Raw genomic sequence first — 24,686 nt, forward strand, 5'->3', positions numbered from 1 at the left:
TCATGTGACACTAAAACTGTCCATCGCACCTCTTCAGTGGAAAGGGAAGCTCTGGGATTCTTCAGGCCTTTAAAAGAAGAAATAATTTACATAAACCATAATGGAACAAATAAAATTAATAAATAAAATGACATTGCAGGTTTTACTGGCAGTGGTCGGAACCTCCATTATATCTGAGGTTGACCACATGACTGGCCGATATATCAGTCTAACCCTAATTGCTACTATTTGTATCATTATTAACAATATTATCACATTTCCACCACCATTGTTTCATCTTTTATTATTTTATCATCTTGTAAAAAGTCCCTGCTGATAACTATTATTAGAGGGTCTGGACTGTCACTCTGCTTAGAGCCCTTGTTACGCTTCACACACAAACACACACACACACACACACACACACACACACACACACAAATGCATACACGGCCCATTGGTCTTAGCGTAAAAACGATGGATGTGGAAAATAACCGTGTCTTGGAAAGAGTGTAAAATGTTTATTGTTCTTTTTTTGAATTTCAAACGCCAAATCACCGAATTAACAAAACAGTAATGTTAAAAAATGGAAATGAAAGATATAAACAAGGGAAGTTACCGACACTTAAAAACCATTTAGCTGTACAACTGAAAAAATGAAGGGGTTTCCATTAGCCATGAAACCGTCTGTAGTAAGACCAGATACTACAGGGACCAGTGTGTGTGTTACAGTCCCCTGATGCAGGCTCGGGCTCAATTCAGTTTCAATTCCATCAATTCAGGGAGTGAAATCCAAACCTTTAAAATCTTTTTCTCTCAATTTCTATTTTGAATTGAGTGAATTTCAAGTGAATTTGGCCCCAGCCTTCCCCTGAAGAAACAGTACGACCAACTCTTTAGAAGATCTATCACTTAAAAATGTTAAATAAAAACATACTCTGTAAAAACCAAAAAAAGACTCCAGTACTTATAGAATATAATCTTGTCAGTAAAACATAAAATGAGAACTCAAAGAAGGAGGCGGTCCAGAGGAGGGGGGGGGGGGGTTCAGCTGCGGTTTGGTGTCCCGCAGGCTCAAGTGGAGGATGTGATGATTACTGAGGTGCAGGAAAAGGGGGAAAATGCCATTGTCCATAGAGAGAGAGAGAGAGAGAGAGGGAGAGAGGGGGAAACCCAAACCCCACTTTCCCCCCCGAAAACATCGCTACACGACATGGGAGTAAACAAGAACCGCGATGAGAAGCCTGGGAATGGCGGTTAAAATGAAACTCTTGTATACAAGTTAAAATAAGACAAACATACTGTACTTTCTCTTCTTAAATTAACTTAACTGCAGGTCCTTCCAGCAGCAAAAAAAACAAAAAAAAACAAAAACCTGTGGTAGAAAGACAAGGAAATACCCCCCACCAGATTTTTTTCTTCTTCTTCTTCTTCTTCTTGAAATCTTATAAGCGAGGAGAGATATGTTCAAAAGTATCATCCTTACACGCTTGGCTGCAATTTACAAAATGTAACGTACATCATCTGTAAAATAACCTTGTTCCATACAGTAGTAGCCTAAACAACTATAGCGCTCTGAGGAAGGCAAAGCTTTTTTTTTTTTTTCCACATGTGGTGAGTAAAATTAAAAAAAAAGTCACATCGGACTAAATTCATGAGAGGCAGTGCAAAAAAACAAAAAACAAAGAAAAAAGAAAAAAAAAGAAAGGTTGATAAAGGACTGCATCATGCTCACCTCTGCAATGCTATTAAATGAGGAGTCAAGAATAAAGCAATACGTTTCGGGGGGTGAATTTCCTTTTTTTATACATGATGAAAAACAAAAAAAAAATATAGAGAGGCTTCCAATTCGATCTCTAGAAAATAATACAAGAGCTATAATACACTTACAGATTGGCGGTGCCTGTTCAGGTGCACTTCTGAAAATGGTTCTCTTTCCTTACCATTATCACCATTATTATTATTTTTGTGCAGGAGAAAATAAGTCGAAGTTCTTCAACGGAAGCAAACGAATAAACAAAAACTAAAAACAAGCCTTTCTTATTTACATTGAATACAGGTATTTCATTTGCATTACCCCAACCCCAGCTGACTCCGTCCACCCTCCCTCCCTTTATCTCCCGCCCGTCCCGCCTCCATCCAGCTGCGATTTACACACACTCTTCTTCTTTGTTTGTCACATTCGAGTCTATCTCAGGATTGGCCACAGAGAGTGAGTTGGAGACTGAGGGTTGTATTGAGGTGGGAGGGGGAATGGGGGGAACTGAAGTGCTGAGGAAGCTGTACAGGTCCTTTAAAGAAGGCCGGCTGGGAAGGCTCAAGAGTTTTCAGCCAGTCTCTGTCCCAGCTCAAGCCCGCCCCTCCGCCCCAGATCGGCCCCGGGGTGGGGTGGGGTGGGGGGGTTTAGAGGTTGTCCCCGGGCTGGTACTGAGGCTCGGTGGCCGTGAAGTAGTCCTCCAAGAAGGCCTGCAGGTACTCGAAGGTGGGCCGCTCCTCCGCGTCCTTCTTCCAGCACTGCACCATCAGCTCGTGCAGCGAGATGGGGCAGTCCTGGGGGCAGGGCATCCTGTAGCCCCGCTCCACTTGCTCCAGCACCTCGCGGTTGTTCATGCCTGGATATCAAACACAGACACACACACACACACACACACACACACACACACACAAGGCGAGTCAGCGCACCGGGGGGCTTTTAAACCGATCAGACTGACGGTTCTGGGGAGAGAAAACGCTTTGATTTTGCCCCGATGACCTTCAACATAAACGGACACAGATCTTTAAAAACCCCAGTGGTATCAGTCTTTTTTTTTTGAGATCTCGAATCTGCAAAGCCTTTTAATTGAGACGAAGAGCGGTGCAACTCAGAGGATCTTTGAAAGGTTCACCGTCTCTTTTTGTCTGAAACAAAGGCCCCGGCGTCATCAAGGACCCGGCGGCGGCCTCGGAAAGCTGCTGAGACATCTGTTAGTGCGATGCTGTTCCCTTCGCTCGGCCCCCGTTGCGTGCTAACCTTCCTCACCTTCTCCCTAGCGCAAACCAGCCCACCAGGCCCATCTGGACAAACATGTGTTTCCCCTCCTTGCGTGAGCCCGAGCTCTCGGTACACTCAGCGCCCCAGCCCGGCCTCTCCCCTCACTTTTCTCTTCTTCTCTCTGTGTCTCCCTCTCTCTCTCTCTCTCTCTCTGAAATTCAAGTTTTCCCACAGGCGAGCCGCAGATTAAGGGTTATCTCAGATTCTGGCAGGGAAACGAAGGTTACCCAAGCATTAAAGAACCTTTTACTCTCCATAAACAGCAGGAGGGGCTGCCTGTTGTCATAGAAAGAGCCGTGTTTGCTTTCGTAACGACTCTGTGTTTAATACGAGAGAGGCTTCTCCTTATCAAACGGCTTTATCGACCCGCAATCCCATCCTGAGCGGCTCTAGGTGAGAGCTACACCTCTCTCTATCGGCCCGTTTAACCCCCCCCCCTCCTCACCTGGGTAAGGCACCCGGCCCTTGGTGACCAGCTCCGTGAGCAGGATGCCAAACGACCACACGTCCGACTTGATGGTGAACTTCCCGTACAGCGCGGCCTCCGGAGCGGTCCACTTGATGGGGAACTTTGCACCTGCAGGAGAGAGAGGAGCGTGAATGAACCAAGCGTACTTGCGAAAATTTCATAGTACGATTATCTTGGCCAAAATTATCTAGATATATGATACTATCTCGATAAGTATTAATAAGATGAAAACTAATTTATCATATCAATCATAAGACATTTCTATTATTTAAATACTTTTTAATATAAGACTGTAGAACATATTTGACTTTTTTTCTTAAAAAACTAAATTACAAGAAGCTGGTTTAGCTTATAAAAACTGCAAGGATAGTTTGTAACACTTTACAATAAGGGTTACTAAGTTAAGTTAGTTAGTTAATGCTTAATAAGGATTAGTTAATGCTTAATAAGGGTTAGTTACAAGCATTAATTAACAGTTAACTAATGTGTAATTTACTAATGGTGTTCATGTTAACTAAAGTATTAATTTATACATTATTTAATAGTTTATAAAGATGACTAATGAATAATGTATAAATTAATACCTTAGTTAACATGAACACCATTAGTAAATGATTACCAGACACATTAGTTAACTGTTAATTAAGGGTTAGTTAATGCTTATTAAGCATAAACTAACCCTTAACTTAGTGACCCTTATTGTAAAGTGTTACCGATAGTTGTAACCAACAAAAATAAAAATTCAAACAGAATCTAAAATAATCAAAGTCAAATGAGTTTCAATTAAAGTGCTACTGGCCTGCATCCATTTTAATTTAGTCAGCAACATGAATAAAATATATTTTTTTTTACAGGGTTCCCCCTTTTTGGGAAAATTAAACATCAGTGATGACAGATGAAAGTCGCGGCTATTGTGGTGGTCACGGTGATTAAGGGCGGTGTCATAACTGTTATTGTTTTTCACCACGATATATATATATAGTAAGAGAGCGGTTACTACTGGCGACGCTGTGGGTGCAGCTCATGACCTTTGCTGCATGTCGTCTCCTCTCTTTCATATGTTCAGTCAGGAAACTCAAGTTAGAGTTGCAGTCTTTCGGTTCAGCCGGCAGAGCGATCTATTCTGATGCTGCTGGGAGAAGCTTTTACTCGCCCATCACCGTCCCAGCTGCCGCCTGCTTAGATCTGCTTTTATGTACTGGAGGAAGATCTATGCAGTCTCTGATTGGTAGCTCATTCTCAGTCTGCTCAGAGAGTACATAAAGGCAGATCTATTCACCGCCAAAACCGAAAGGAGCATCATTATGTACTCTTAGCTAAATAAAACTGTTTAATTCCAATGTAATGTTCCATTATACAATACTATTTGATGAAGCAGAGATGACTTAAATATGATATTTACAGGAAAAAAGGTATGAATGAACTGTTTTGTGTCTCTCTCCCTCTCTCTGTTTCTCTCTCTCTCTCCGTCTTTCTCAGTTTTTATCTCTGTCTCTCTCTCCATCTCTGTTTTTATCTCTGTCTCTCTCTCTCTGTTTCTCTCTCTCTCTCTGTCTCTCTCCCTGTCTCTCTCTCTGTTTCTCTCACACTCTCTCTCCATCTCTCTCAGTTTTTATCTCTCTGTCTCTCTCTCTGTTTCTCTCTCTCTCTCTCTCTCAGTTTTTATCTCACTGTCTCTCTCTGTTTCTCTCTCTCTCTCTCTGTTTTTATTTCACTGTCTCTCTCTGTCTGTCTCTCTCTGTCTCTCTCTCTCTCTCTGTCTCTCTGTTTCTCTCTCTCTCTGTCTCTCTATTTCTCTCTCTCTGTCTCTCTGTTTCTCTCTCTCTCTCTCCGTCTCTCAGTTTTTATCTCTCTGTCTCTCTCTCTCTCTCTCTCTCTCTCTCTCTCTCTCTGGGACAGGGAGTGTCTGGTATCTGCTTCAGGCTAATAGACCGACAGTGAGCACATGTTTGGAGCTCACTTCTGATTGTGGCTTCACTGGTAACCATTTGGCGGAGCGTGCTGCGAAATTTGTGGCCCGGTGAGAGAATTCCCTCCATGACCTAATGCAATCATGTGTGTGAGCATGTGTGTGTGTGTGTGTGTGTGTGTGTGTGTGTGTGTGGAATAGGAGGGGAAGCCTCACCTTGCCGAGCCGTGTATTCGTTGTCTTCGATCAGCCTGGCCAGTCCGAAGTCGGCGATCTTGCACACCAGGTTGTCTCCGACCAGGATGTTGGCGGAGCGCAGATCTCTGTGGATGTAGTTCATCCTCTCGATGTACGCCATGCCTGCTGCCACCTGGACCAACACACACACACACACACACACACACACACACACACACACACACAATTAGCAGGGCCGCAAACACACAGTGAAAACATTATGGCCATTTGTGCTGAATATTGCAACTGTCATATGTTTTTGGATACATGTGGAGAGAGGTTTTTCTAAGTAATTACTAGATTATACTTAAGTACTACTTTGCACATAATTTTCAGTGCATAAATATAGAATATAATAAAATATAAAAATTGGCTGGGGGAGAATATGACGTGCCCAGTTTGAATCAAATTTGATTTGTAGGCAAGTGATTCTGCACAGAACCAAAATAGCTTGTTTAGGAAGCTGTTTCCTCCAAGAAAGAAACTGCAGCCTCTTAGGATTTGGAAATGGCAATAGTCAATAGCAGTTATAGCTCAGATTTAGGCCTGCAACAAACACAGAGAACACAGACAGGGTCAGGAAGGTTGAATTCAAAAGGCATTTATTACAGATTACCTATTACCTGCTAAAACTCTCGGATCTTGGTCAGGTCAACATAGGATGTAGTGCCCATTCAACATGTCACACAGCAGTTTTGAAGAAATATGTGTTTCCTATGCTATGTTATTAATTGAAGGTAATAATTCACCTGCAGCAGACCCACATTCCATCAAAATGCTGTCAATACAAAGTATATGAATGGGGTATATTTCAACTCAGAAACATAAGGTGAATTACTTATTATTTTTGGATTACTTTGTGTAAAAAAATCTAAAGAATCTTAAAATAAATGGTTAAACTTTATTCCAGTGTACAGATTATAATGTGAACAATGTTATCATTTCACAATAAAATTGCCTTTTTACTTTTCAAACATTTTTATGCGAGTCAACAAGTAATCACCCATTTTCCCACACTTGCCCATTCTGTATTTAGATGATTGTATTCCCGTTACATGTAATTGTTTACATACCAAACCCTGAACACAAACCACTGTCCTGAGGTTCTGTGATGAGTCTGACCACAGATCAAGCGAAGTTAAAAGAAAAAGTGATGCTGCATAAACCCTGAAGTAAATGACTCTTTCTAATCAAGGTGTACCTGTGCTGCCATATCCACCAGGTTGGGCAGCTTCAGTCCTCGTCCTTCTCCATCCTTCAAGAAGTCCAGCAGGCTTCCTACAACACACATAGACAGATTTCTGATGTCATTCCAGGTATAAAAACAGACACTGAAGAAGTCTTTTACATTTTACTTTATTCCCTCCCTGCATTCATCAGTGAAGCACTACTTCCCCATCCCGCTTCCCCCAAGAGGAATTGGTTGTAATTTTCTTATTTTGTCCTGTTTTCAGCATCCACAAACCACAAGCGCTGGTCTGGCAACGCATTGTTTGAGAGACATGAGGTTTGGTTTGCAATTCACCTCTTCAGTTCTACTATACATCATTTGAGAGAAAAACTAGGCTACTGCAATAATGACAGATAGATGCAGGGATAAATACAGGATGGGGGACTCGATGCTAACCGCAAATGCCTCTACAGCCATGATATTTCACACTGCATCCTCTTTTTAAAAACACATTCCTTATTCCAAGTTAATGGGCTGACCTAGATGTGGGAGTCCCTGCATGCCACAAACAGAACGATGCACATCAAAGTTTCCATTCTTGCTCTCTCTGTGTTTAATGTGCATCCAAAGCTCTTTCTTGTGGGATTCCTAAATTCCAGCCTCTCGGAGGACTGTTTTGCAGGCCTTAATCACTGCCACTTTGAAACAAAGGGTTTACCATACGAGAACAGTTAAAATTATTCAGACCGAAATGGAAGAATACACTCGCTTGAATAAAATATGGCATACTGTAGTTTTGAGTAAACAACTTTGCCCGCAATGTCTGCAAAATGCAATTTTGCTGTCGATGCTGATTGGCTTATTTTGTTCTACATTTATGTGTGTATGTATATATTCGTATGTACATGTAAGTGTGTGTACAGCTGAGTGTGTTTGTGCATGAAGGAGTGTGTACCTGTGTGAGTGTGTCTGTATTTAAGCACAAGTGTGTGTATTCAGACCCCAAAATGGAATATCAGATATCAAATATGGCCCTAAATCTGTCTTATCAATGTTCCTGAATAGAGAGATTTATAACAAGCATTCAGATCCCTTGACTTTTTGCACATTTTGTTGTGCTATTAACTTATTTCAAATGTTTTGCTAGTATGACAATTTAGCTCAAACAAAGCAAAGGGGTTGAATATTTAAACAAGCTTGATTTCTCTGTAATTTTCACTTTATGCTTTCACAGAAATTTCTAGAATTTTGTTTTCACTTTGATATGATACTTTGCATATAACTCAGACTACAAATCCTGAATAAATGCATTTTGAAATAACTTAAAAGCTCAACAAAATGTGCAATGCGTGCCAGTACGTGTGAGTGTGTCTATGGGTGTGTTAGTGTGTATGTACGCATGTGTGTTTGTGTGTGTGTGTGTGTGTGTTTATCTACCTTTGCCCATGTACTCGGTGACGATGTAGATGGGCTCCTCCGACACCACGGCGTACAGCTGCACCAGCTTGTCATGGCGGAGTTTCTTCATGATCTGAGCCTCCTCCAGGAAAGACTCGGGGGACATGGTGCCAGGCTTCAGAGTCTTCACCGCCACCTTAGTGGTGCCGTTCCACGTTCCTGGCACCCGCAAAACACGCTGGCATCAGTACGGCAGTTGCAACCGATTCATATTCAAATCACATCATTTCAAAGCGAGACCTGACAACCCCGCTGTCTGAATTGAACGGATGATTGGCGGGTGTGAGGCAACTGTACTCGCAAGTCAAAAACAAGGGGGAAGTCTCGCCTCGCTTTGAAATGACAATGAGGCAAACATGCAACACAGGATAGGATAAAGATACGGGAATCAGCTTGCCTTTAATTCACATGTATGAAGGTTGTCCCGAGGGATAATTAAATGGGTAAGAGATTTAGGGTGGACCTTGATTTGAAATGGCTTTAAAAAGCCAGGAGAGAGATCCAGCAGGGTTTTAAGACCCACAATATGCCAACACAGGAGTCGATAATCCTTTGTATGATGATTAACAAAAGCAATAGCCCTGTAAGCCCTTTACTGGTTGCATGCCAGTTACTGTAACACACAATGGTTATGCCACCAATCTGCACTGACTCTAGCTACTGTGTCAGAGCATGCAGAGCAAGATATGGATCACTGTAGTCACTCCCACACAGTAGTGCTCCATTCATATCATTCTGTGACAGTAATAGCAGAAATATCAGTAGTGACCTAAAGGCAAGACAGACCCCAGTCAGTTGACATTTGGTCTACACATGTGTTTTCTACAGCAGGCGGCGAGTTTGGGGGTTTTAATTTAAGAGCGAGCTCATAAATCCCGGAGAGTAGGCTTCATTAGTGACACAGCTGTGCAGCCATTTTGGGAGCCGGGACTAAGCGGGTGCTGGTCACCTGCTGGGCTGTGAGGTAATAGGATCCCAGAGGGCTGGGAGTCATCTGGGAAGAGCCCCATCCCCAATCTCTGTCCAACTGTAATATGATAACAGAGTGCACCCTGACTCTCTGCAAAGGATACTTAATGAAAGAGGGACTAGAAATTTGTATTCCTGAGTAGGAACTAATGCTCGAAGTCTTGTTTCATGGATTATATGTTACAAAACAAACAGACGAAACCCTGCGGGAATCCTGGAGAGGGATAAGATAACATGCGCTTTCATCTCCTATTAGAAAACATAATTACAAATTGTTTTTTGGCATGTTTAAAAATTTGGGGAAAAAGGATTAATGAAAATCCTCACATTTACTTCCAGGATGCCCCCCAGTGAATATCAAAGCAAAAAAAAAAAATGCAAAAAAAGATGGTAGTTTTTTTGGATTTCCTTACCACACCACACATCAGCAAAACATCCCGCCCCCAGCTTTACTTCCAACTCAAGAGTGTTTCTGCTGATCTCCCAGGCATCATGAGTCAGGCCCACAGTGTCAGGGATGAAGTTCACACACATGCCCGTTAAATTAAAGCACAAACCATCCGCACTCTCTACAAAAGGGAAGGGGAGGGAAGTGGAGGGAAGGTACACAGGGTTAACTACCAGGGAGTGGAACATGCAACGAGGGAGCTGGAAGGAAGCCATCTTTGCACCGTGAGAGCAGAGTCTCCTGACACACTGGATGTCTTAAGTGATTTCCGAATGTTTTGGGAGGGTCACAAACCAAGGTCACAAACCAGAAGTATTTCTCTGGCAATATCCCCAAACTGAGAATTAACAAAATTTCCTGCCCCATTTTCTCATTTTATCTCCTCCCCTCCCAGGCCGGATTATTTGGTTGTGTTTTTCTGGTGTCTCTGCCCGGGTCAGTGGTTTTTCCTTCCACGCAGCCTCTTTTTCGGCCCGGACGTTACGGAGGTGATCGGATCCGTACCCATCCAGACCTCCCCAAACTGCCCATTCCCGAGACGCTTGATCAGCTGCAGCGACTCCCGCGGGATCTCCCACACGTCTTTGGTTTTGACGGACAGGTCGGTGAGGCGGGGCATCCCTTTGTGGCAGGGCACGACCAAGCGGCAGCAAAGCCCCGCGGCTCGGTCTGCGTACAGCCGCACAGCGAGAGAGAGAGCCAGGCGTCCGCACAAACACACACACACACACACACACACACACACATAAAGCATAAAGAGAGATGTACAGAGAGAGTTAGCAAAGCATCTGGAGGAAACAGAGAGGGAAGCAGGAGAACCGTCGAAGCAACGGTGCAACTAGAGGCGGGGGAAAAAATTGAGCAGAGGACAAGTAAACACCAAAGTTCAAAATCAGTTCTACTCTTCCCACTTCCTGGACTCCACACAGACTGCTTCCAGGTCAGAGGGTCCAGCAGTAATCAGTCTAATGCACTGATTCGCCCTGATCCTTACTCATCATCAAATCAGACAAAGTGCCACTCGGCCCTCCGCATATCTCAGTGTGAGTAGTATAGGTTTCTGTCCCACCTCTGTCCCAGTGAGCTGCTTTTCTCAGTCCTAACAAAGAGATACCTTCACAGTTTGAATTTCAGATGTTTCCTCACCAGAAATTTGTCACACCGTCAAAAAAAAACCAAAATGCATTTGTCCTTCGGTTTTGTCATTTGTCAGTAGCATCTTTTAAATCACTCTTAATAACATACTTTTATCGGAAAGCTCACGTTTAATCCTGGTCTGATTTTAGCTAAGTTGCCTCATTATTGAATTGAAGATTTTGTGTTATTTATTGTCTTTTGTTTGTCGTTTTTTTATTTGTTTTATACCTTTGCTATGCTTATTTTATCAGTACCTCAAGTTTTTTTTTCTTTTCTTGTTCCTTGTTGTGAAGAACTTTGTAACTTTGGTTTTGAAAAGTGCTCTATAAATAAAGTTTATATGTCATGCTAAACCTTTCATCCTATAAATCAGATCAATGTCCATGTCATTGCTCCTCCCCCAATTTTTTGCAGTGAATTTTAAACTTTCGCCCAATATGTCGTTTTAGGCCCCATTTTCCCCACTTTTTGTCACAGTTGTCTTGTTGTGGTGATCTGAACCCCGCTGAATGAACACAGCGGGGAAACCCTAGTTTCTGATGGTGAAGCTGTGGGAGCTGGCGAAGTGCGGGGGCAGGTCTGTATGAGGACCATAGGGCCAAGGTTATGGCTCACTTTGGCTAATGGCATCTCTGACTCCCACACACTTTACGATAATGATGGTAATTGCTCAGAGATAACTCGGGCTGTCAGTCACTCTTCTGGGAAATGTTTGTGCTCCGTTGTGGTTAAACATAAAGATAGGGCCGCAGTGTTTTTAACCGCCATGCGATGCATTAACAGCGGTGCTTGTTTAGGGGCCCCCCCACTCTGTGAGAGTGGTACTCTAGCTGCTTCCATTTCGAGCCGTTGTATATGGCTGTCACTTTACATGATGACACCATGTTGTCTGTGACATGAAACCGAGCCTCTCTTGCTTTACTCAAGAGGAAGCGGTCGTGTTTGCCCGCCATCGATTAAGCCAGGGGAACGGGACAGTGTTTCCGTCTGTCCGTCCTAGCTGACATTTATCATAACCCCCCCCCCACCCCTACATGGCAGGGACATAGTGACCCCCGCACTGCCAGAGATAAGGCCCCTGGGTGTTTGCACAGGGCCGTAAAGGAGAGATAAAGGCCTGCGTCTCACCCATGGGAGCGCTCAACTCTGTAACTCTGTAGCCATCAAAGCCCATCTGGGCCCGTTGCCTCAGCTGCTCGGCTCAGGCATCAATACAGCGCTCTGTTCCTCTGCTGGCTGTCATAAAACCTGTCGATATGGGGATTGTATCCACACAACAAGCATCAAAATAGTTACCGTTTTCGAGGAAAGGCGCAGCATCCTAAAATGATGCATTTGGAGGTGCGACGCTTTGATCACCGTTAATGTGCTGAATCCATTACTCTCCAACGAAAAGTTCATTCATTATAAATAAAAGAATCTGGATCATTGTGTTGCAGATACACTACATTGCGATGCAGTTTTTTGAACTTGCTAAAATAATGCTGTTTTTCTCCACTTTGACTTTGCAGTGACTTCTTTTAAATCACTCTTTAAACCCATTTTTATAGACTTGCTTTTATGTGATGTCGTCTTTTTATCGTCTTATCGTTTTATCTTTTATTGTCTTTGTCTATTGTCTTTTATCTTAACTGTCTTAATTCTATCTTACTTTTATTCTATTTTACTGTTTATCTTGGTTTTCATCCTACAATACCTGTTTATTATTGTTTTATTGCCTTTTAAATTAATAATTTGAGTATTCTGCTTTTATTTTGTCTGTCAAATCACCTTGGAAACTCTGTTTTTAACGGTGTTATATAAATAAAGTTATTATTATTATTACTTTCTGTTTCATCAGTGAATCAAACTTGCAATGACAATTAATGACGTTATACTGTAATCAATAACCATCCGTGATCAGTTTAATATAAACATGTTTGAGCCATGACAACCTAGCACAGAACATATTTTATCACAACATAAATAAATTACAGCTTAAATGTAATTGCGGCACCTGAGGCTACATTGATGGTTTTCTCATCCCTTCACTTGCTTCTGAAAGACAGCTACGTTGTGCCAGATATGCATATGCTCTTTAAGCTCTTTACAAAGTTGGAAAGTAGAGGAAAGCAAAAGGCAATAAAAGCACAAGCCCTGAAAAGAGTTAAGGTCATTGGTGAAGGTACGTTGTCAACTTCGTACGTCATCTGGAGCGACAATAAAGAGCACCGGCTGAGACAGATAATGTGCCATGACACAAACACACATACAGAAAATCCATAGTGTCGATTTCACTGCTTAAACATCGATATGTCAATGTGCCAATTAGAGCGTGACAGGAAAAATATCCTTCTGGTAGTGAGAGGGAGATAGAGAACGAGAACAAATAAGGACACAGACTGTCTCATATATATTATCATTACTCCTAATAAGACAGAGACTTGGAGAGAGGGAGAGAGGGAGAGAGAGAGATAAATAAGTTCAACAAAGGGAGAGACAAATCCAGAGAATGCATGACAGAGTGAGTACAAGTAAGGACAGAGAACGCCGTCTCATCTCGCACACATGTGATTATCGAATCAGTGTGTCACGGTCACAGTTGCAGCGGTCATCTCCTGACAGAGAGGCGTAGGCGACTGGGACGCTCTACAACACAGAGAGCACACAGCCAGGAATAACAAGCTCAACACTCACATCTGGACGAGCTCGCAGTGATGCAAACTGGGACGACTGAGAGCTGCCTCTCTCTCTCTCTCTCTCTCTCTACTGCCCTTCCACTCTGAGTATGACATGATGTTTGTTGTTTGTTGTTCAGCTGCGTTGGATTAAAAACTAAGTTTGAATGTGGAAAATGGGGGACTAAATATATTAATAGAAGTATGTGACATGGCAAGTGCAACTATTTGTGTGCTTTAATGTGCAGGATTTTAGGTGGCTCATGGTAAGAGCCACCTTCTATTTCTGCATGTGGAATTGTTCTGCCAGCCCAAACGCAATTATGCCGTGAAACAGTGTCTGCTTAATGCATTTCTGGATCAATTCACGGAAACGGACACCGGGCCGGAGCAGAAGACTGTTGCTCTTTGGGCTTTCAAATGGGGCCACAGTGTCAATGCTTCAATGCTCTGTCTCCTCCATAACAAATCTCACTATGGCAACGTCTGTCTGGCTGTTTCCTTTTTTTTTTTTTTTTAAAGGGAGACTGGGCAGTTCAATCCTCCATGTTTTTTTTCCCCCTGAACCAACGAGGGGGTACATGTGGTTCTAGACATGTCAGGCCGTGTTAAAACCAGCACAGGCCAAGCTGCATACCATATTCTTCTAGAGTTGTAGGTTTAAAGCTGCACTGGGCAAGATTTTTATGAAAAAATATACCTGTCTGATCAGTCTAAATCACAAATTGGGACTGCAACAGAGAAGAGTGTCCCATCCCTACTGATTGACATGCTGTAGATTTGCTTTATTTACCAAAATAAATTCCCGGGGTCAGGTACAGTCAGTTGCTGCCAAAAGAAAACTCGGTCCGACATCATGTTATGTGATTTCCGGGTAATGAAGTCCTTCAAACTTTCAAAAACACAAACACTTATCCCTCGCTGCCACTTGGGGCCGCCAAAGTGCAAAATTACCTAGTGCAGCTTTAAATCTGACCTGTGACTTTTGTTTACATGTCCTCCCTGTCTCTACTCCCTCTCATCTCCCTCCACTAAAGCAGAAAACATCCTAAAAATAACCTCTAAAAACAAAAAAAACAACAAAAAAACATCTCTCCTTGCGCTCTCCACTTCACCTGAAAATGTCAGTTAAAAGGTCACAGGAAGCTCTGACTTATTCCGGGGATTTTGGTACCTGAGTAGTGCTGAACCAGCTGCTGCAGCGTGTCGAACTGCGCCCGGGTGGTGATGTAGTAGCCACCGCTGTCTAGCTTGCGGATCTTATAGTGCTTGACGTGGTCTCCTTTAACATCGTCCCAGTCCCGTATGGACAAGGAGAAGGCACCTAAGGGAGACACACATACACACACACACACACAGAGTGATGTAAGTGAGAGAGGCCAGAGTGTATAAGCTCTTAGAAGTGAAGTTGAGTGGTGATTGGCTTGGCCTCTCTGTTTCTTTGTAGATAATATAAGAGAACACACACACACACACACACACACACACACACACTCTTACTAAACACACACACGCCGCATTCATGTCATATTGGAAGAAGAAAAAGATGTTGACGTCTCGTTGCTACAACATGGAAGCCTTTATGTGTTTCACTTGTTGGAACGCCAACATCAAAAATATTTTGTATTTTTGAATTTTGAGAAAAGAAGATCCTGCACACTGCTCTTGCTCAGCATCACAATTTATTAATCATAGTAATGTTTCGGTGACCGAAACGTTAGAGTAAGACTGAAGTGATACTTTCCAACGCACCTGCATCAGAGATAGTTGGATGTGCAAATATCTCCATGGAAAAAAATGTTTTTGAATTTAAAATCAACCATAAACAAACTGCAGCAGAAATTGATCCCATTTCATTTGATTGTATTACTGTGAATATAACTGATCATTTTGATTTTTATCACCCTAGGCTGCTGACACTGATGTATATTGCTGCAATGTTTGGCACCTGTGATGACACACTTATGCAATCCGTGACACCAGGTGATAGATACCGAAAACCCACAAAAAAATCCCCACACTTCTTATTGTAATTGCCACTAGTAGGCTGACGTGAACGCCTTTTTCACAGGCAGCAGCTCATATTTACAGCAAATCCGACATGACATGAATGCAACACACACACACACACACACAGTTGCACAGGTTGATGATATGAGTGTGTCTGTGTTTTACCCTTTGTGGTTTCACTCTCCCGGATGAGATAGGTGCCGCGAGGGTTGCCGGTGGACAGGAGCTGCCTCTCTGCATCCTTACGGCCCAGTTTACCGAAGTACCAGCTACAATCAAAAGAGACAAGGTTTTAGCTGAAGCTTTTATCCAGAGGGTCTTACAGTGAGTGAGCGGGTCATGAAACAAGCAACAAAAATCATTGCCGACTCTCGACATCCCCTCTTCTCTGAATACGAACCTCTGCCATCAGGAAGAAGACTCTGTGTGCCAAAGTGCAAATCAAACCGCTTGAAGCTATCGTTTGTTCCAGCCTCCATCAAGCTGCTGAACTGTAATGCTAAATCTTAGCGCAACAGAGCAATGTAGAGAGCAAATGTATTTTTTATGTCTTTAAGATGTTTTTATGAGAAGCAACTGTCTAGCATCGTGTCAAACGCTTCTCATGTTTTGTGATGTTTTTGTGTTGTTCTATGTGAAGCAATGGACTGTAGCACTGTGCCCAAGCCAAATTTCCCCTCGGGGACAATAAAGTTTACTCTACTCTACTCTACAGGTCGGGGTTCAGTGTCTTCAGTGTCTTGCTCAAGGATGTGTTGACAGAACACACGGCTACTGATGGACGCACACTGGCTGTTGTGGGATGGAACTGAACTTGTGAGTTTTCTGTTGCAGGACGGTCTCTCTAACTGCTAAGCAAACTGCTGCAAAGGTTTAAATAGTACAGTTTGTGTTTTAGCTGATGCTAGTGACAATAAGAGAGGAATGCAGGGCAAAAAAAGTGCAATAAGTGCAATAAATGCTGAGTGGAAGACACATTTTATTTTAGTTTTACCTCTTCTTAGTGTCTGATGCTGTGTAATACATAGGACATCTTGACAGTCTTCGCTGTTTGCTTTTTAAACTTGTGTTTATTTCTGATATATATTCATTAAGTCATGTCTTTGGGTTTAAATATTACCGACTGACACTAACCCAGCAGCTAGCCTATGTTATATGGATTGTGACAGCAGTCACGAGGCTGTTGGCATCCTCCCTGCAGACGATTGCATAAATAACCACTTAGTCATGGTCTCTAAACCTGGAAAAACACAGATACTCATTCATAACAGAAGCTGCAGAAACCTTGTGCTTCGGATGATGACATTTGTATTTGTTTACTAAAACTGACAGCTGACATTGTCTCACATGCATGAAATACTTCTCATGTCTTTGCAGCCAAGTAACCCATTATAAAGTGTAAAGAAAAACACGTGGGGGTCGATGTAAAATCAAGGTTTTTTACAATTCCTGAAAACCTTTTTACAAGTACAAGATTCCTGCATGGACTGAGAGGAGGAAAAAGACACAGAAAGTGATATGACACCTATGTGCGAAGTGGCTCCCTCTTTCACGGTAGTAGATTTGTGTCGATAAGTGGAGCCGCACCCGCACCTCCTCTCTGTTTTTAATTCCAGCATACTCCAGAGGGCTTATAATGAGTTTCTGCCTCACACTGCACCGTTTGAATCGTTATTCAGAGAAGAGTCTGACTGAAGGGGGGTGGGGGGGTGGGGGGGGAAGGGTCTGCGGCAGCTATTGCAAACACTCAAAACAGACGCAAAATACACACATGGTCAGGAGGAACACTGAGGCACTTGGTCTGTTTTTATTTCTTTCCTCTTTCCATGTGGTACTGTGCAGCTCAGTGAGTAGAGCATGACACTAACACTGTCAGGGTTTAGGAGTCCGTGCTAAAAGTGTATGCACTCATGGAACTGCACAGCATCCACCAAGCTGGATATATTTACCGCACTCACATCCTCGCTGGCATTTCAAATCTCTTTATAGTGTCACATAAATGTCATTTTATCGGGGCGAGGAAAAGCACCCGCCCTGCAGGAAGGTATAAATTGCGGTGTGATGATTTTTCTGCAGAATTTCGTTTCTCAGAAGGCGAACTCTACAGATGTGTGTGGCTGTCAGTCTGTGGCCTTCTGTCCAGTAATCTCATGCTACTTCAGAGCGCATTCAAGATTAGAGTCAGTAGGCATGACCTGCCTCCAATGTACCGTGGGTCTCTTGGGAGCATTTACACACACACACACACACACACACACACATACACAGACAAGCACGCCCACACAAACACACACACACACACACACACGCCTACACACACTACTCACTCCTCAGCCTGGATGGAGTCCACTGGAGCCACGTAATTACTGGGAATGTAGCCGTTTCCACCGGTGGTGAGCGAGCGAGCGTCCCACCAGTCCCCTTCACTGGAGAGGGAGAGGAAGAGAGAGAGAGAGAGAGAGAGAGAGAGAGAGAGAGAGCGAGAGAGAGAGAGAGAGGGAGAGGGAGAGAGAGGATGGGGGGGAAGGGAAAAGAGATAAAACAGAAAAAGTGCATTAATATAAGTCATTTCATTTTGACAGACGTGCCCAGTGCAACTAAACACATAAAAGTGCATCTGTAGTTTAACTGTTTATATTGCCCATGTGGAAAGCATATAGGATCAAGTCACTGTGTTTCAGCATATGAGAGGGCAACGTGTGTTTCTGTTTAGTTCAATGGGCAGACCATAGCACCAACACTGTCAGTGTTCGGGGTTTGTTTACCCCTGGGGCCAGCCATACTATAAATGTATGCACTCATGGTACTGTAAGGCACTTTGGATAAAAGCGTCCAGCAAATTGTACATATAATACACAGAAAGCAATCCATAATTCATGTGACAAGTGAATGCATTTAATGGTTTTTCATATGTGTTTATATGGTGGCAGCCAACAAGCCCATGAGCTGACCAGTTGCAAGGAATACAACGTATAAAGGAGGGAAAAAGGTTGGCTCTTATTTCAGTACCTAGATCTTTATTTTTCTTGTTTTGATACATGAATATCAAGGGATATTTTACTTTTCCTACTGTCTTGGAGCTGTTGTTCCAGCCTCTGCGCTCCATTGCCTGCTTTTGATGTTGGTGATACATGAATGTGAGTTTATTCTGCTTCAGTCTTTTCGAGTCGCTCTGAATACGAGCGTCTGCTAAATGCCTAGAAAGTAAAATGGGAAGAGGAGGGCGGGAGGAGAGGCCTTTTTTTTTTCAAGACCTTTCAGCCTGTAAGCCCACACAGCCATTAGTGTCTTTCTCTGATGTCCTTCCTGCATCTGTTGCTAACTAACTACCATCTCTCTATGGTTCAATCCGTCCCTCTCTGCACCCCCAACTCTTTCATCTGCCCAGGCACTCAGCTGCTCATCTTCCATCTTCCTCTCCTCATCACATTTCATCTTTTTTTTTTTTCTTTCACATCCCCGCTTTCTGACACACTTCTAGCTCATGTCTCCAGAGGTTCATGTGCCATCGTCCCTTCTCTCTTCACCGTTTTGCACCAATAATATGGCGAAAAATCCATTGTAGAAGAGGCAGGGAGACCAGTTTCTCTACTGACAGCAGCCTCAATAGACCAGAATGCAATGCAGCCACAAAACATGTTGTGTTTTGAGTAAGGGGCACCTACATGTATAACCCGCAGCTGAATACAACAAGTTCACAGCCCCTTCTCGGGGGGTTGTTGAAAGGCATTCTGGGAAACGTAGGAAATCACTAACTGAAGTACAAGTAGACGAGGCAGGTAGAAGGAAAGTGGGTTCAACAAAAAAGCAAATTACAGCACTCCTGGAAAGCACATCATAAATTGGTGTTATCTATCAACGTGAGAACATCCGAGGGTGGATTTTTCCTTTAAGTGGACTATGTTGTTAATGAGATCCATTCATGGTTTCCCCTATTTTTATGAAGCCCTCCCCTCGTTCATTCATCTATCTCTGCCTCCTCTCTCTATCTCGGTCATCTCTCCCTTCCTCTCTTCCTGCCCTTTCCCCTCATTCCACCACACTCTTCCTCCACACATCGATAGCTGGCTGCCTTGAGGGACAGCTAGCGGTAGCGGTTTACCATCCGTCATTACTAATGCTTACACATGACTGTACAATCCGATGCACACCCACACACACACACACGCCCTGACGCACATGCACACCGCCCCTCCCCCCATCACCATGCCGTGACAGTGTCTCACTGACACATGGTACCACCCGGCGCTGGTTACTATCACATCCCTTGTGCTCCGGGAGGGAACGTCTTTGTGTGTGTATGAGTGTGTGCGTCTGTGTGTGGGATGCAAACCGCTGTGGCTTGGATAGAAACACAGAAAGAGAGACAGACACACAGAGAGAAAGAGAGAGAGAGAGAGAGAGAGGGGAATGGAGGAGGGGAAGGGAGAGGAGGGGCGGTGTTGGTCTTTCATTTATGCTGAATAAAGCCATGATGGGGGACTGCCTGGGGACGACATCCCAGGCAGAAACAGGCCTGTTTTCCTTTGTTCTGGGAGGAGCATGGAGGATCCCTCAGGAGGGAGGCTGGGTGTGCATGCTAACAGTGAAGAGAGATAGAGAGATGGAGAGATAGAGAGATAGAGGGAGGGAAGGAGGGAGGGGGAGATGGAGGGAGGGAGGGATGGAGTCCTGCTCTCAGCAATCTGTCTTCTGTGGGAGGATGCAGGAGTGAATGAGAGTGTGTTTGTGTGGTGTAGTAAGTGTTGGTATGTGTGTTTGTTTGTGTGTGTGTGCAGGAGCCAGTGAGACAGAAACAGAGGGGCGGGGCGGGCCCCAGTCTGTCCCACTCCCTCTTTTGTCTCCAGCAACAAACCCCTTAAACCAACTCTGCTCCGCCACAAAGACAGAAAACAACAACAACCGTAAACAAAGAACCGCCCTCCTGTCTCCAAATGGATTCAAATCCTCTCTCCCTGTGGTGACTACTGATGAGAGAATAATTAAACACAGGACCATGTTGACAGAGAGGAGTCAGAGAGGCAGGCATTCACTACGCCACAGTGTGTTTATTCATAGCCTGGAGTAGCTTCAGAACAATCCAAATTTAATTTACTAAACAGCGCAGACTTGTACCATTCACCGATAAATCAGGAGGTATTTCCTGATTATGTCCGACAAAGCTTTACAATAACACGTTCACGGTGGGTTATAAAAAGCCGGCGCTAAACGCACTGAATTATAAACATTCGGGACCAGCTTTGGACGGAGGCCCGTGACACATTGCATGTGTATTCACACAGAGTTTCCTGGAGGATGCCATCACAAAACAAAAGGGACAACAGTGCCTTCTGTTTGCCACGGCACTGGGCTCTCTGCCTCCCAGCGGGCGTCCCACGCCTGTTTCACGTGAGCCCCGCCTGGTCGGGCGTCTGTCAGTCACCGCCTGCCAGCTCGGACCGACGGACCGGAGCGGATGAGGAGGCCGAGGCTGGAGCCGGTGGGCCTTCAGCGCGGCTGTTCCGCCTTTGTCCAGCAGGGGTCAGTGTGACCAGCTGGAACGAGCCCCAGCCACGGCGAGGCTGAGGCCGGCTGAAACAGCAGGCGTGGGCGGACAGAGGGAAGCGGAGAAGAGAGGGAAGGAAGGAGGGAGGGAGGGGTGTAGGAGGGCTGAAGATGCAGCTCTGTCTGGCCCCTACTGTGGAGGAGGAGGAGAGGGAGGAGGAGGAGGCGGGGAGGGAGTCGGGGCTCTAATGATGGTGTCTTCCTGCTCCGACTGAGTCTTGGCGGGGAGCGAGGTGTGCAGTGGAATGTGCGAAACGCTGGCCAGGACAGGATGCTGTCTGGGTGTGGTGAGGAGGAAGACTGACCTCGCCAGGCCAAAGGCTAAGGAGATAAGGCAGCCATGTACAGTGGAGCTTTTGTTTGGATTTAATCAGGGAGATGATTTCTATGGCATATGTATTAACATTTTGTACATTACGTTGTTATACTAATAACCTTTAGAGAACAACTGTTTGTGATACTGTATGTTGGCATGAAAGTTCATTCTGTGCTTGTGTAGATGGACGCATCAATAAAACTGCTACTACAACTACTAGCACTGCTACTACTAGTACTACCATCACAACTACTTTAACTACTAATAATACTACTACTATCACCACCTAGGTGTCTATAATCAAATTTAAGCTGGAATCCATTAGGCTGCATTTAAACACTGCGTCATTCCGCTTTATCCTGCCTTCAAATCACTCGCTGGATGTGCATCTACCTGTTTGACAGCATTAGTAGTTAAAGAAATCAGAAACCCAGCAGTGTAGTCGAGGCTATGTGCAGGTATACAGAATAATCGGCCTAATTACGGGACAATGGGGTCACAGTATACCCTCCTTCCCTAGGCAGTATATGCACCGATCAGCCTAATTACCAGTGAAATATATAGGAGAATAGGGTCACAGCGCACTCCCAGCAGTGTAGCCGGCTCCTCTGATGGCACTGCACCACTGCAGGAACCCAAACAAACAGACAAACCTCGGAGAGAAGGAAGAAAAGCAACTGAGTATCACTACGCCACGCTGAGAGAGGAGGCTCCTGTAGACAGAAAGAAAATGAAAACCATCCGCAGGCTCTGAGGCCAGGATGGTTAAAGAGCTGGCAGGCAAGCCCTCCCCTCCCCTCCCCTCCCCTCCACACACACACACACACTGGTCCTCCGCAGTTCTGCTGACTGGAGGTAAGACTAGCCAACACGACTGTGGGTGTAACGGGGCAGTTGCACTTCCTGTCCTATAGTTCAGAGGGAAGTCTTGAAGACCGACTGAGCCATACCCCACCACATCACCGCCGGCTAAAAAGCCTCGCTCCACCCTGCCGAAAGCTTGATTAAACCACGGTTACTCTTCCGTGTCAAGGTACTGCTGTCACATTACATTTTCAAACTACCACTTTTGCCTCATTTGAAAAGCTATACCCAGCACTCCAAAAAGATAACGTTGCCCTTTAAAGCTCAAATTCCTAACTGCTGCCCCATTACTGGCTTTGTTTGTGAATTATTTAATTGGATTTCAGGCATTTTTTTCCATTTGCAAAATAATTGATTGAGCTTTTTATGTGGAGGATGACAGGTTGTAAGAGCTAAATATGAGTTTTACATGCATTCCATAGCTCCAAAAGGTTTGTTTACACTTAACTAGAGCAGATTTGATTTGGGTGCTGGCTCCCAAGTCACAGCCCTCAAAAACCTACGAGTCACATACCTAAAATGAATATGCACAAACAAAATGTATTCCGGATCGGTGCTTTAAGTTCTCCAGCTGCCACTTTTACCTCAGTTGAAATGCGACACCTAACCCTCCCAGGAGCTAATACCATCCCATTTAACACAGCGATAAAATGGGAACTTGCATCCACCCCCCCTCCTGAGTGCAGACAAGTCAGATAAGCAGCTGCAGCGACTTACGTGCTGTTGATAATCTGGAACTTTTCTCCTTTCCTGAAGCTGAGGTCGTCTTCTGTCCGCGCCTCATAGTCATAAAGTGCCACAAAAAGGGTGACTCCTGCAGGGGGGGGGCGGGGGGGGAGAAAGCACAGCATCAGCACTCAGCAGATTAGCGGGAGAAAATGAACCTCAGAATCACATTGAACTGACAGTGCACTGTAAGCGCTAGCACACTAAGTAAATAGAGACCAATTTCTGGCTTTAATGTAAGTAAATAGTGTCGAATTTAATGGGAACTCATCAAATTTGACAGTCAAAATGAGTGGAAACAGGCCATCAAAGAAAACATATTTCCCTAAAAACGATACTTTGACATTTTAAGGTTTTATATCCTCAGTTAGACAGCAGGTTATACACCAGACACTTGTCCCGTTGGAGGGATTTTGCCAATTTTGCCTTTCCCCACTGAGTCTCATCCCCTTTCCCACATATTCCTCCACGACTTGCTCTAATTTGCTCTCATCAGAAATGAAAAAAAAAAAAAAAAAAGAAAATTGCCTGCTGCCACTCTCCTTAGCTCTTATTTTTATGGCACTTCTCTCACAGGAATATTGTCCGACCCTTGCACCACCTTACTATTGGTTGCTTGGAATGAAAGTGATGTAAAAATTGAAGCTCAGTGTACTGTTGCACTCACTGTAAGACGAGTTAACCAACACAAGTCATTTCACTTCAAAAGGCCCCTAAGCGGGCAAAGGCTTTCTGGGAAACAGTGTTGATATGAGGAGCCGGTGTAAGGCGCTTGCTGATAGGGGCTGAGATGGGAAGAACCTGCTGCTATTCATGTGATAAAGAACAGAGAAAAGAAATAAAAGAGGGAAAGAGAGAGAGAGAGAGAGAGAGAGAGAGAGAGAGAGAGAGATGTAGAGCTTCAGAGTGCCACACATTGCTTTTCTAACCTTCACACCTGTAACAAGACCCAGAATGCATCGCTCCTGCTGTTTGCAACAAATGTTCCATCAAGCCATTAAACCTGGGCCCCGGGTATCTGCTGCTTTATCGGCTCATCTCATCTCAGAGTTGTTCGCTGCGGCTCTACTCAATTAGTTATATAAGGTCATGGGCTAACTAGCTGTGACTTTCCATTTGGGGAAATGACATAAGCAAACGATCAACCGATCATCAATGAAGTGCGTCATGCCGAACTGCAGTCGGGTGTTTCTCTGCCGTGAGACCGAGGGGGGAACTGCAGCCGTTAGGCAAACAAGCTAGGCAGCTGTGTCATTACAGAGGTTGAGAGAGAGAAGGGCAGCTTATGTCCAAATTTCCCCACCAGGAGAAAATTAAAAAGCTAAACCCCTCTGCTCCTCTGCCACTGTGTGGATTTTGGATTATACAGGGCAGAAAATAATCCACACATTGAGGGAGAGGACTCATCAAATTTGACAGTCAAAATGAGTGGAAACAGGCCATCAAAGAAAACATATTTCCCTAAAAACGATACTTTGACATTTTAAGTTTAAGTTGGTTTTATATCATCAGTTAGACACCAGGTAATACACCAGACACTTGTCCCGTTGGGAGGGATTTTTTGCCAATTTTGCCTTTCCCCACTGAGTCTCATCCCCTTTCCCACATCTTCCTCCATGACTTGCTCTAATTTGCTCTCATCAGAAATGAAAAAAAGAAAAAAAAGAAAATTGCCTGCTGCCACTCTCCTTAGCTCTTATTTTTATGGCACTTCTCTCACAGGAATATTGTCCCACCCTTGCACTCCTTGCTATTGGTTGC

At 44.1% G+C, this 24,686-nt stretch overlaps 1 protein-coding gene across 3 annotated transcripts in view; it reads right to left on the reverse strand.

Moving 5' to 3' along the window:
• The window catches only part of LOC139655199 (tyrosine-protein kinase Fyn), a 29,314-nt gene continuing 4,628 nt past the window's right edge, over positions 1–24,686 (reverse strand). The window contains exons 2-11 of one of the 3 annotated variants that reach the window (XM_071532543.1): positions 22,917–23,013; positions 17,803–17,901; positions 15,641–15,744; positions 14,640–14,789; positions 9,637–9,792; positions 8,234–8,413; positions 6,827–6,903; positions 5,605–5,758; positions 3,456–3,587; positions 1–2,591 (exon numbers count right to left, since the gene is read on the reverse strand). In XM_071532543.1, coding sequence (XP_071388644.1) covers positions 2,383–2,591; positions 3,456–3,587; positions 5,605–5,758; positions 6,827–6,903; positions 8,234–8,413; positions 9,637–9,792; positions 14,640–14,789; positions 15,641–15,744; positions 17,803–17,901; positions 22,917–23,013 — 1,358 coding nt within the window. In that variant the 3' untranslated portion in view covers positions 1–2,382. Of the gene's footprint in view, positions 2,592–3,455; positions 3,588–5,604; positions 5,759–6,826; positions 6,904–8,233; positions 8,414–9,636; positions 9,793–10,175; positions 10,341–14,639; positions 14,790–15,640; positions 15,745–17,802; positions 17,902–22,916; positions 23,014–24,686 lie in introns of all 3 variants that reach the window. The other 2 variants (XM_071532542.1, XM_071532544.1) reach the window with 2 other exon arrangements.

The sequence above is a fragment of the Centroberyx affinis genome, unplaced genomic scaffold, assembly GCF_046629955.1.
Source record: "Centroberyx affinis isolate AG114_WGS23_722 - 3 ecotype Tasmania unplaced genomic scaffold, CSIRO-AGI_Caff_v1 ptg002206l_1, whole genome shotgun sequence".
NCBI lineage: Eukaryota > Metazoa > Chordata > Actinopteri > Beryciformes > Berycidae > Centroberyx > Centroberyx affinis.